Raw genomic sequence first — 13,161 nt, 5'->3', positions numbered from 1 at the left:
AGCCATTGTGGTGAAATTAGAAGCAGTAGAAGAAAAAGCTGGTGTGTGTGTGTGGGGGGGGGAGGAAACTGGTTTGTCTAACGCTTTGGTACACATGTTGTTGTTTGTTTCCTTTCGTTGAATATATAGTTTTGCTCTGAAAACCTCACCAGCCCCAGTAACTTATTTAAATTTAAATTTTAAAAAGTCAAATTGTGTTGACAGTTTAAATTTTTTTAAAAATCAATTCTTTTGATTTAAATCATGATTTGAACCAATTGTGGTTTAATTAAGTTTGATTTAGAAATACCATGGATTTTTATTCGCTCTGTGTGGTTCAGGTTGCCAAATTCTGCTTGCTGAATGTAAGCTACTAGTTGACTGGACTGCAAAGAGAACAAACCTATCAATTCTAAAGGAAATCAACCCCGAGTGCTCCCTGGAAGGACAGATCCTGAAGCTGAGGCTCCAGTACTTTGGCCATCTCATGAGAAGAGAAGACTCCTTGGAAAAGACCCTGATGTTGGGAAAGTGTGAAGGCAAGAGGAGAAGGGGACGACCGCGGATGGGATGGCTGGACAGTGTCTGCGAAGCAACCAACATGAATTTGACACAACTCCGGGAGGCGGTGGAAGATAGGAGGGCCTGGCGTGCTCTGGTCCAGGGGGTCACGAAGAGTTGGACACGACTAAACGACTGAACAAACAAACGAAGTTGAACACCCCTGTTGTCCAAGAGCTCATTCTGTGAACCTGGAGAGTCACTTTTTGCTTGGGCAGAAGCCATTTTGGTTTGGAATTACCCCTTCCGTTAATTTAGCCACCACAAAAAATGTGGATGAATGTGCACTCGCTGTTGTATATTTAGAGTTGCCTTCTTTCAGTTTTGGGCCTGATTTATTGGGACTTCTTTCATTTAAAACATTTGCTGTAGCAGCATCCTGTCTGGTGTGAAGCAGGCCATGACTGGTTGAGACTGGGTAGGGCTACTGTACCTTTAGTTAGGAACTTCCTATTCATGACTCCCCCCTGCACACACACACACACACACAAACCCGTGCATTAGTTAAATGACTAGTTAAAGGAGGATAATATCACCACTCTTGACTGCCTAGTTGTGTGGTTCAGGCATTTGGATGTGGAGCCAGAGGTTGGGAGAAGAGCCAGCCTGGGTGGCCCTGGGGCAAAAGTGGCCCGGTGGTCCCAGGGCACTCCCAGAAGAAGGGAAGGGGGAAAACACTTCTGAATGCTCTCTACTTAGAAAATCCCGGAAAGGATCTTTCTAGGCTAGGTTGACACACATCGGCTAATGTGTGCTGGGTGTGGATTTCAGGGAATCGGGTCTTGCAGGCGCAGAAGGGGAAACAGGCCTGGAAGAGTCAAGCCGGTGGGTGGAAAGGGACACATGAGTTTGTCCCTGCCTCCCCCACCCCCTCTGGCTTTAGGGACAGAATGGTGTGGTCATTTTGGTCCAGGAGCTGGCCAGCTCTGGGATGGTGATGTTGAAGTCACAAGCAGGTCTGCGGAAGGCAGTTCCCAGCTCAGCTTAACTGATACAGTGGTGCCTCGTCGGAATTTTTGTATATCGAAGCACCATTTCCCATAGGAATGCATTGAAAACCGATTAATCCATTCCGGCCGAAGAAAAAAATTACCCCCCCCCCAAATAAAAATAAAAACGCTCCAAACCCCTGGGCCTGCAAAACAACAACAACAAAAAACAAAACAAATCTAAAAATAAACGTAAGCATGACCCCACCAGCCGGATCCGACCCTGAAAAAGCCACCCCAAACAGTAAAAAGCTACATAAAAGCAGCACCTCAGAGTGGTCGGATAGACCAGATGGGCAGGATACAAATCAAATAAATAAACAAACAAACACCTTACCTCCACTGTTGCCGCCTGGCCCTGGCTCTGACACAGCCGGAAGCCTCCCGGGCTTCCCCATCGCCATGACTGCCGCCGCCGGGGAAGCCCAGGAGGCCTCCAACGGTGGCGGGGAACCCCGGATGTCCAGCCGGGATGGTTCGGAGGCTCGCCTCCTGGTGGCGATGGCAGCAGCGGTGGAAACCCAGGAGGCCGAGCCTCCCTTTTCCCAACCGCTGGGACAAAGAAGCAGCCTCTTTGCCACCATCGGTTTGAATTTCCCGCCCTTTCCCCCTGCCTTTTTTTGTCCCTAACTCGAAGCTCCGGCCGCAAGTTGAAGCAAAATTTTGCGGCCGGAGCTTTTCGTAAGCTGAAATGTTCATAAGTAGGAACGTCCGTAAGTTGAGGGCCCCACTGTATAAGGCGATGATTCTCTGGGATATGAACTGCAGCGAATGTTTCAAGGGAGTTCCAGCTTCTCCGAGATTCACATTTGTGAGGAACCAGATGTGCTGAGTTTTGTTTAATGATGCCTAAATTCTGTTTTCTGAAAATAAACTTTACTGTGAACCTTTACAACGTCAGACCGTTGAGACTGAGTGTTTAATCAGACATGCTTTGGACCGCTGAGGTGAAATTCCAGAGGGCAGCTATAACATTTCCCACAGAGGGAAGCGAAGATGTGATTGTGCTCCAGAATATGGAGAGCCCTGGGGTATTTCTGATGGGGTGGCAGTATAGTCTTGATTTGAGGCAACAGTGAGAGCAGCTCTTAATTCTCTATCAACGGTCCCTATCAGTTCACTTCGGATTCATATCCCTAAGGGTGGTTTGGTCCATAGTTGGAGAATCTTTGACACCAAGGGACACTCACAGGAGAAGAACAACCTGCGGCTTCTAGTCGACAGCTGATGAACCGAGGACTCTGTGCTTTCCCCCTTCCTGACTCTCTTCTGGGACTGCGGTTTTTCTGGAAGAACAATATTCCAGATATTATATCTGGTGGGAACGGTCCTTCGAGGAAATCTCTGGCTTCTTTGAGGCTCACAAGGGGCTGCCTTCTAGACATCTGATGGAAGAGCAGAAGGGCTGGCTCTTTTCTTGGTGGCCTTTTGGGCTAGCGCTTCCCTGCCACTCTTAGCAAGTGGGGAGCCCTGCGCAGTCAGAAGCACCTCTGCCGTCTAGGCATGCCCTGTTCTGTGCCAGCGCCCAGGCAGCCGGCTGCGCTCAGGTGGGCAGAACTTCCTGCTTTAGGTTCTCACCTCATGGTACCTTTTGCAAAGCCAGGTCAGAACGACTAAAAATATGAAATGGAAGTGTTAAAAGTTGTCGCTTTGTGGGGAGGCATATTGTGCGTTTTCAGAACCGAGGTGCATCTGAAGAGTTATGTCTGCCATTGGATGCTTCCGGGGGTGGAAGGGCTTGCTCAGAGAGCCCTCACGGAGGCTGCGTTGGGAAAAGAGAGCTGTTCCTCAAGAGAAGAGACCAGGGTGAGACCTCCAAGGTCTTCGGCCAGAGCTCCCGTTTGGCCATTTAAAACAGCCTGCTGGGGAAAGACCCAGGTTTTCTGGACTAAGTGTTCCGAACCTCTCATCCCCCCCCTCCACACCCACCCTTTTCAGGGCCATCGTTATGCCGCACAAATAAGTTAATTACAAGAGAAGGAGAAGGGGCCCGTCCGCTGCACTTGGTTGAATGTGCCGTGACTCTGTGGCACTTCGTAGCTTCTCACGAAGCTGTGTTTTGGGCTGACAGAGCAGGGACTTTACTGTGAGAGTGACTCAGGCATCCTGTGTACAGGGAGCGCAAAGACAGTTCCTGCAGGCGCTGGGAGTAGGAGGCAAAATGTTCTTATTCGAAGGGGCTTTTTTGGAAGCCTTAAGTGGTCCAGAATGGAATATAATAAGGGTCCTTGATGAGAGCAAGGGTGTATGTATATATGAGAGATATATCTCCTGCATGGAGAATTAGTGCAGGGAAATCACCCCAGAGGGAGACCACAGCTGTGATACAAGGAGATCTGCAAGCGGGATCTGAAGGCCTTAGGAATGGATCTCTGAGGGTTCAACCTGGAGGCAGGCGGTGCATCACGGCCTCTCCCAATTCCGGGGAGCTGAACGAGTTGTCTTCCATGTGGAAGGGATTGTGTCCCTCTCGAATTGGCCTTCTCATCCACGCTAGACGCTGTTCCAAGTCCTCCATCCAGAGCACGTGGCCATCGTCTCTCGAGACTGAAGGAGGCCTAATCTGAATCTGAATATATATACTGTATATAAAACCTTGTGTCAGCTACTGGCAAGAAAAGAAAAGAAAGAATATTAGAAACATGGCAGTGTGCTATGGACACACAAATGGCAGAATTCTCTCCACCCTCTTGAGGGCACAAGGGGAGAATTTGGGGTTGGTTTTTTTAAAAGGGTGCCTGGAGAACAGGAGTTCCTGGGGGCTGCCTTTGGGCCCCTGAGAGGCACCACTGGTTTAAATCACCAAAAAGCTTCAAATCAAGGTTCCCCTAATACTTCACTAATTTCTTGAGGAAATGTGATCATTTAAAAAGTTGATTTACAACGTAGTAACTCAGAACTCTCTGTGCTCTGATGTTTAAGAGTTCCGACTCCTGTCCTCTGAAGATGCCCATGGCCACAGAGACTGGCGAAACATTAGGAAGAACAACCTCCAGAACACGGCCAAAGAGCCCGAAAAACCCCACAACACCATCAGCTCCCGGCCGTGAAAGCCTTCGAGAATACAAAGATATTTTTATAGACTTAAAAAAACAAACAGAAAAACACACCCTGATATGGACATGCTTTGTCATATTGGTTGCTTTCTAAAAACATTTTGTGTAGTAGCCTGGGTTCTCCCCTTAGTCCTCCCAGCCCTCCTGCAAAGTTGCTCTGGAAGATTAGGGGACTTTTGGGGAGAACTTGGAGCAGCCGGAGTGGAGTGGGGCGCGCGCGCAGATGGTTGGCCTTGCAGGCTGCCTTAAGTGGTTTCTGCGCCTGCTTTTACAGAGTTTGGATCTCAGTCTTTTCCTTGAGGGCTTGAAGACTTCACCCCATCAAGGGTGTTTCACTGCAGGGATCTCATGCGAGGGGATATCCTGACTTCTCATGAAGTGCACGATGGCAAACATTTTTTTAAAAAATAATATATCCATTCTCTCTCCAAGTGGGTATGGAAGAGTAGCAAAAGCAGGACTTTTCTCCTTTAACTTCTTCAGTAATAGTTTCTCATCATCACTGCTTTCTGCCAGTAATAAATATTGTGCTATCTGTATTTTAAATTATTGATGCTTCTTCCACCAGTTTTCACTCCTCCTTCAGCTGAGTATAATCCAGCTTTTAGTGTGATGTATTCTGCATGCAGATCGAACAGTTAAGGGGATGCACTGTTTTCTAACACCTTTACCCGTGGAAAACCATTCCATTTCTCCCCATTCTGTTTTAAGGGTAGATTCTTGTCTACAATACATCAGGACAATCAAATGTTGGTGTGCTCATTTCTTTCAAAACCTTCCATAGTTTCTCATAATTCACACAGTCAAATGTTCTCAAATTACTCTCAGAGCAGTTGGAAAAAATAAATCACTAGGAGTGGATGAAATACTGTACCAGTAGAGCTACAGAAACTGAATCCTAACAAGAATGTGCCAACAAATGTAGCAGCAGCAGCAAAGGCTGTTGGGAGTGATCAGTATGTATTCCAGATCCAAAGAAGGAATATCTCAAAATCTCAGTGACTGTAGGATAATTGCATTAATTTCACGTATAAACAAAGTGATGATCATTTTGCAACTTGAATTTTGTACCATGTAAAAATGCAAATTATTGTTGAGAATGTGTGTAGCATATGCTGTGTATCCCCAGTCGTACTATATGTCATGGAACTGTGAACTTAAACACAGGCAATCGTGAAAAAATGAGAAATGGTTTGCATGTGAATTACTGCAGAATGCTGAGTATTACTGGGAATGAGGTGGTGACTAGTGACTTTTCTCTTCAGAGAGGCTTTCCCTGAGTGACTTCGCTGCTTGAGTGGGGTTTTTTAATGGAAGGTTTTGCCGTACTGCTTTGAAAGTGTTTTTGGTGTTGCTTTTCTTTACTCTTTATTAGTGTGGCATTGGTTTGTTCTTTTTAAATTATTTGTATACTTATTGTTTTTAACTTTCAGTATTAGACCTTTTAATGATGTGAGCCACCTTGGTTCTTTTGTAAGGAGAGAAAGGCGGGGTAAAGATATTTTATAGAAAACAATCCAAACTAACAGTGACCATGTACTAAAAGAAATGAAGACTAAGAAATTGTAAAAGCAGATAAAATACCCTGTTTCCCCAAAATTAAGACAAGATCTTATATTAATTTTTGCTCCAAAAATGCATTAGGGCATATTTTCAAGGGATGCTTCATTTTTTCATGTACAATCTATGTTTATTCAAATAGAGCCATGTCATCATCTTCTAGTTGCTGCACAAGGGTGGAGGGCGGGGTTTCCCTTAACTAGGGCTTATTTTTGGGGTAGGGCTTATATTACAAGCATCCTGAAAAATCATGCTAGGGCTTATTTTCGGGTCTTATTTTCGGGGAAACAGGGTACAGAGATGGAGAGTATTTGGGACATATGCAGAGCAATGAAAAGTGCCTATTGTTCCACCTGGGGTAAAATCAATTGGGAAATCCGTTCAGGAAGTCGAAGAGGAACCTTGGAGAATGGTCTGGGTGCCACCTGATGACCTTTTCTCAAGGTTCTGCCTCCAGAGTCAAAATGGCCATGATGATAATGATGATGATGATCTCCCCAACACCCACACAAACACACACGCTGCCTTGGGACCGGCCGCTTTTCTTTTCCTAGCGAGTCCCGCTGCCTTCAGGTCGGCTTGGTGTGCTAAAGAAAAAAAAAAGCTTTTGGAACCCTCTTTTTCCGAAAGACCTGAAAGTGGGAGGAACGCAGAGTCCGTGGGGCAGGTGCACAGGATCTCTGGTTACCAGGTTGCTTCTCCTTTCCTCGTGACCCCGATTCTAATTAAAGCCTTGAACAGCATTTGGCTAATTGGATGAGTCATAGGAGCACCGATCTGGGTCAGGTCCTCCTCAAACCTCTCATTTTAATTTCTTCCTCCTCGTGCGGAGGCGGAGATGGCAGGCTGTGCCCGCTTTGGCGGCTCGTCCTCAACCCTTGAGGGAACGCGTGCTTCCGTGGGAGTCAGTCCTCTCCGGCGGCTGCTCCGAATTGCTCTCGGTTGCGAGACTCTCCCACTGGACGGTTCCCTTTCCTCCTCGGAGGCCAGGCATCCCCGTGTGGCAAAACCGTTCTGTGAACCCAGCGTCACCCTGACCGTCCCTCGAAGGCCCCTCTCACGGGTGGCCTGGGGCTTTCCAGGAGGACAGGCCTCCTCACACACCCTGTTTTTTGCTCTGAGACCATCCAGAGGCCAAGGGTGACGCCCCAAACAGGCCGTGAGGACAATAAGTGCCCTTCGTTCCTCCGCTGCTTGTCTTCCTAAGTGTTGTCCCTTCCGGCCTTGGAAGGAGCTGTTGGGGAGAGCCCGTGCGTTGCCAGTCTAGGGCTCTGGGGACCTGGGTTCCAGCCCCTCCTCAAGCATGAAGATCTCCCGGGAGGAGGGCAGTGGCCGACTGCTCCCTGAGCTGCTAGATAACCCCGTTCGGGTCACTGGGACTTGGTGCTGACTGAGCGGCACAGAACAATACCATAAGAATTTCTACTTCCCTTTCCAAGTTCAGTGGCTGTCCCCATGCACAACGGGAAGGCCACTGGGGCTGGGCAGCCCTGTGTTTCAGCCACTGCTCTGCCATGGCTCTCCTTTGGGTGCCCTTGGGCCGGGCATCTTTTCCCAGCAAGCCTTAAACACGGAGCCAGGCCTGGGGTAGGGGGGCTTGGTCCTCATCCTGTAATGGCAGAATGCTGGTGTGCAGGAGTGCACCTCTGCCCCTGCTGGAGAGCAGCTGCTGTGTTTGTAGCCATGCAAAAAAAGTGGTTTGCAATCTTGATAGTCTGCTCTAAATAACTATATGCTGTCAAGTCAATTCCAGCTTCCGGCCACCTTTCCCTGGCTTTCCCAGGTGTAAAGAACACAGAAGGAGTTTGCCACCCTCTTCCTTTTGAGAGGCCTTCAAAGGCTCTGCGGCTTGCCCATGGCCACACAGGCTGGGGCTTTTGTGGGGAATCGAACCCCTGGCTCCAGAGCGAGGTCCCCTGTCCTACTGTTAAAAGAGTGCCCTCAGTCTCCCCACATAAGAACAAAGGAAGAAACGGGCTGGGTCGCATCAAAGGGCTGTCTACTCCAAACTTCATTTCAGTCGTAATCGGGTGTGCCGTTTGTGGGGAAGTGTGGCTATGTTTGTAGAATGGGAGCTGCCTTTGACTTTTCTTGTCTTTTCTAGCAGACCTGGAGGTTGCCTGCCGCAGTTCAGGCCCTGTTCGTTCCTTGTGGGAGCTCAGCCATGCTTTTGGATCTCATGCTCCTCTGCTTCTTCTTCTGGTGGTCGTCACTGATTTCAGTAAAGCTGTCTGTCGCCCACCACACTTCGAATGAACCAGGCTTTTTCTTCGTAGTGTGGCTATCACATTTTTGTGTACGAATTGGGAAGGACCTGCTATGAATCACCTTGGCAGTGGTTTCCAGTAACATATTCTTGTGCTTGAATATCTATACTCTAGTTCCTTCGTAGCTGCCTTTCCAAGTCTCAAGTGTTTTTTCTGATTTCTTGGCCTTCTACTGGTAATACAATGTGATCTGTATGTCTCTACTGACATTTCTTCCAGCAATCTTCACTTCACTAATCCTACATAGACATTTAATCTAGTTCTTTAAAAAAATAATTAAGAAACAAAAATACACAATTAAAATATCTAATAATACAAAAATGCAAATCAAAGAATTAAAAAAAATGCATACGTAAACAAAACAACATAAATTAAATGGCATGATTACACAAGAGTGTATCCCTCCACCGGGACTGTGCTGGGTCAATTTTCCAATTAAAGGGCCCCTTTCCCTTTCCAAAACAGCTTAGATTCTTTCAAAGGCACACCACCTTTCCCTTTTATTAATACATAATCAATTACAAATTTATTGATTGGTTCATAATCCAGTTTTTTCCCCCTTTGGCATGTTCTGCGTACTGGTTGAATGGACAGAGACATCAAATGCACAGTGGTCTTAACACCTTTGCTAATGGGGAACCATTATGCTGTCCTAAGGTTATGCATCAGAGCAATCAAATATTGTGGCATACTGTACCTATTTCTTTCTGAAAAGACTTATACTTTGATGAGTTTTGATATGATTGTCAAAGACTGAAGTGCTGGTTAGCTCAGAGGTTTAGAGGTTGGGACTTCGATTCCCCCACTGGGCCTCGTTGACAGGGGACTGGACTCAGATGATCCTGAGGGCCCCAATCCAGCTCTGCGGTTCTAAGGTGGGGGTTGTTTGAATTCATTCTGGAATTAAACCTTTATTGGGATAAATGTCAGGTGTGAGGAACACAGGCTCCTGATCCCCCCCCCCCCCCGTAGATCTATGGAATTTCTGTAGGATCCTTTGGGAGGGTCAAGATTCAGTGATCTGATCTGAGAGCCGGAGGATCATGATTCTGTGCCCTAAGGCCCTATCCCTCAAGATATCTCTACAGTTTGCCCTAACTTTATTTTTCCTTTGTAAACATCTTTGATCCCTACAAGAAATGCACGGGAAACACAGCAAGAGCTGAGTAGCATAATGTCCTGGCGCCCCACTCATTTCAGATCCTACGTCGGAAATCCTGGTGTCGTTTAAAGAAGGGCTCTTGTTCACTGATGACAGGGATTTGGACCTCAAGGTTCCCTGGATGGGCAGAATTGTCGGTAGTGATTCCTTCAGCTCTGTCTGTGCCTCGTGGCCAGCGTAGGTTTCCGAGCTTGGGGGTGCTAAGGAGCTTTCCAGAGTCCTGAAACCTAAACCACCAGCCGTGAGTCGGGTTACGCAGCCCCTGCTGGCTTTGGAGGCATTTGTGCCTGTGCTTGTGGTTGTGTTTGTACTCAGGAAGGATGTGGTTTCTTTTCCAATGTGCAAACAGTCCACTTTACTTGCAGATTTCTGCAAGAGCATCTCTGGCGACTTTCCCCCTCTCTTAAGCCAAGCCACGCTTGCGCCAGTGAGGACAAGCCCTGTCTGCCTTCTTTGGTGTGGTTATCAGGATAGTGGAAGGGAAGGTCAGCTTTGGAGAAAGAGGCCATCCTTGGAAGCCAACGAAGCTTTCAGGCCTGAAGGTCAGGTCGCCGACTCTGCAGGACTGGCTGGGCAGGTGGTCCGGAAGCGAGCCTAGTGGGCTTCCGGCAGCCGGCTCGCTTTGCAGCTTCTCCCTCCCTGAGTGTGCAAAGGGTGCTCTGATGGGATGGTGGGATTTCTCTGTCCCAGGAGGGGCCCGAAAAGGGCTCCTCATTCTCCTTGTGCTCCCAGTTCACACGTTTTTAAGCCTCTGGCGAGACATTTCTTGTTTTTGTTAAGATACCGAAGTGCTGGTGTGATAAGTTTACTCATGTCTTTGTTTGGCATCCTGGAATCAGAAGAGGTAAAAGGCGGGGGGGGGGGGGAACGTAACTCAGTCGCATTTCTGCTCTATGCTGGGGTTTCCTTGGAGTTGTTTTGGCATCCCGTTCCTCCTTTCTGCATCGCAAAGTTCTTGCAGCCCAAGGGATTCACCTCAGGAAAAAGAATCGGGTTTGGATTTCAGTTATTACTTGATAGCTCGATCGCCTTTTCCAGCCTGATTCTGGAAGATGCTGCTGTGGGGGAAGAGACCCTGGTGGATCCAGGCACCCAAGAAGCAGGACCTCACTTTGGGTTTTCTCCTCTGCCAGTTGATGGGGAGCAGCTTTTATCGTCCTGGCTTTCTGGAAACAATGAAGAAGTGTAGGCGTTTGGCTTTCCGCCAGAGATTCCCTCGGCTGCTAAGGCTGTTTGTTGCTTGCAATCGAACTCCTGAAAAACATGGCTAAGGTGGTTTGCTTTGCTTCCTTCCATTTGGTCGGGAGGGGTACAACGTCTCCTTTCCCCGTGTGCGAGAGGGAGGGAGTGGTGCTTTTGTGCATCTGTCCACCAGAGTCTCTTCCAAGTACAACCGACAGAACACATTTTCCACGGAAGCACAAAGCGGCCCTCCTCGTCTGACGCCTGCACGTACAGAGCGCATCACGTAGGCTGAGCTTCTGCCCCCAGCAGCCTCTTGCTTTGCGTTCTTCTCTGCTCCTCCCTCACCTCCCTGGATCCATCAGTGGAGCCATGGCATAAGTGGGAGTTCAGAGCATACGATTGCATTGTGTGTGTGTGTGTGTGTGTGTGTGCGCGCGTGTGCGCGTGCGTGCGTGGGTGTGGGTGTGGGTGTGGGTGTTTGTGTTTCTTTTTCTTTCCTAAGGAGAAGAAACCTCAGTGCATGTGCAGTTCTTGCAAGGTTCAGTGTTTGCACTGGAATCAGAACTGAGCTGCCTTGTGGGTCCCTTTTTTCTGTACATCTTTCCAGGATGCAGAAATAGTAAATAGTTGTCCAGGAAGGGTGCTTGAGAACCTCAGGAGAAAGCGCTTCTGTGCTCTGACGTGGGGTCGTGTGCCATCATCTTACAGGTTGTGCAGAGGAGAGATTCGAATTACGGGCTTCCTAACTGATAGGGGCGATTCTTCAGCCACTATGTGTGGAAGAAAGAGGAACCATCATGTTTATTCCATGGCCTTGTGTAGCATTTTGCTCTTTCTCCATTGTCGGCAGCCAGTTATGTGGGATGATACTCCATCATGCACTGCATTGATGCAGAGTGATGACGGTTGCTGCTTGTCACATCTGGTTAAGCCTTGGAAATAGGTGACGTTCTATGCATGTCACCTGTCTGAGGAACACCGAAACACCCCTCCCCAAAGTATTTATTTGTTGCTTTCCCTACCTGCCAGGATTCCTATAGAGATGTACTATAAAGCAGAGAGAATAACGTTGTTTTAAAACAGAGCTTTACAGACCCTGGAACATATGGGGCAGTGCCGTCTGAGCTGCCACCCTGCCTCTCCTTTAGCAGGTTGCGGGAGAGCTGTCCAGTTGAGGGACTGCTATAGAAAAGGCCCTGCCTCGTGTAGTCACCAAACTAGTTTAAATAAAGAGGTGGTTTTGAGTAAAACAGTGCCCTGTTCTGTTTTTAGGTTTTTACTTTGGTATTGCAGACCCGCTAGCTGTCGTTGTCCCTCGCTACCGCATTTTCCATAAAAGTCAAAATAAAACAGAAAGGCAGGCGTTGTCCTCCACCTGCCTGAGGGTGGCAATGAGGTGCCAGCCGCCCAGAGACCCTCGGGCAGTGTGGGCGGCATATAAGTTAAATAAATAAATAAATAAATAAATAAATAAATAAATAAATAAATAAATAAATAAATAAATAAATAAATAAATAAATAAATAAATAAATAAATAAATAAATAAATAAATAAATAAAGCCGAGCCATCAGAGAAGTGGAGAAGCAGGAACGGTGAAGGCAGACTCTGCCATGCCATGCCATGCCTTGCCCAATCCCTCTTTCCCCTTTGCTCAGGCAGAATCCAGTGTGGGATGAACGGTCAGATGGGAGGAGGCCTGGCAAGCAGATGGGATGGGGGGAGGTTTTTTTGGGGGGGCAGCAGCTGCCTCAAAAGACAAGGAAAGCAAGTGGAGCCAAAGAGCACTTATTGATCTTCTCTCTTAACCTGTGCTTTCTTACCAGGTCCTGGAGAAAAATCCCAACACGCCTATGAGCCATAAAGAGATCCTTCACGTCATCCAGAAAGAAGGCCTGAAAGAGATCAAGTGAGGCTTAAATGAATAACATTGCTGTAATGGTTGGAACGTTTAATGGCCCCGTTGTCCTGCTCTGTGTGTGTGCGCGCGCGCACCCGCACGCCAGTTCGCTAGGGTCACCCCTCTTTGGTCCCATAGTATCATCCACCACCTTAATAAGTGCCTCTACATGTTGCCTTCCTCATCTGGCCAAGAATACTTGAACTTCCCTCTGCAGATAGTTGGGGTTCACAAGTGTCAGCTGGCTTGCAGAAATGGCCCCCTAGCCATTTAGGCATACAGTGGAACTTTGACTTACGAACATCCCTACTTGTGAATGATTTGAGTTACGAATGGCTCTGTTCACAAAAACTTGCTTCGACTTGCAAACGGAGTCTTGACTTACGAACCGAAAAAAAATTAAAAAGCCTTTCCTGCCCTTTTTTTTTTGACCTAAGTTCATCTTAGTTCAAAAGAAGAAAAAAATTAAAAATTCGCCTCCTAGTGGTAGAGTACAGATTAACC

At 47.6% G+C, this 13,161-nt stretch overlaps 1 protein-coding gene across 2 annotated transcripts in view; it reads left to right on the top strand.

Moving 5' to 3' along the window:
* The window catches only part of ASXL2 (ASXL transcriptional regulator 2), a 60,370-nt gene that overhangs the window by 12,132 nt on the left and 35,077 nt on the right, over nt 1-13,161 (top strand). The window contains exon 2 of one of the 2 annotated variants that reach the window (XM_072985744.2): nt 12,584-12,666. In XM_072985744.2, the coding sequence (XP_072841845.2) occupies nt 12,584-12,666 (83 nt within the window). Of the gene's footprint in view, nt 1-10,241; nt 12,668-13,161 lie in introns of those variants that run through there. The other variant, XM_072985752.2, reaches the window with a different exon arrangement.

The sequence above is a fragment of the Pogona vitticeps genome, chromosome 1, assembly GCF_051106095.1.
Source record: "Pogona vitticeps strain Pit_001003342236 chromosome 1, PviZW2.1, whole genome shotgun sequence".
Classification (NCBI taxonomy): Eukaryota; Metazoa; Chordata; class Lepidosauria; order Squamata; family Agamidae; genus Pogona; species Pogona vitticeps.
This window is presented reverse-complemented; position numbering and strand designations above follow the sequence as displayed.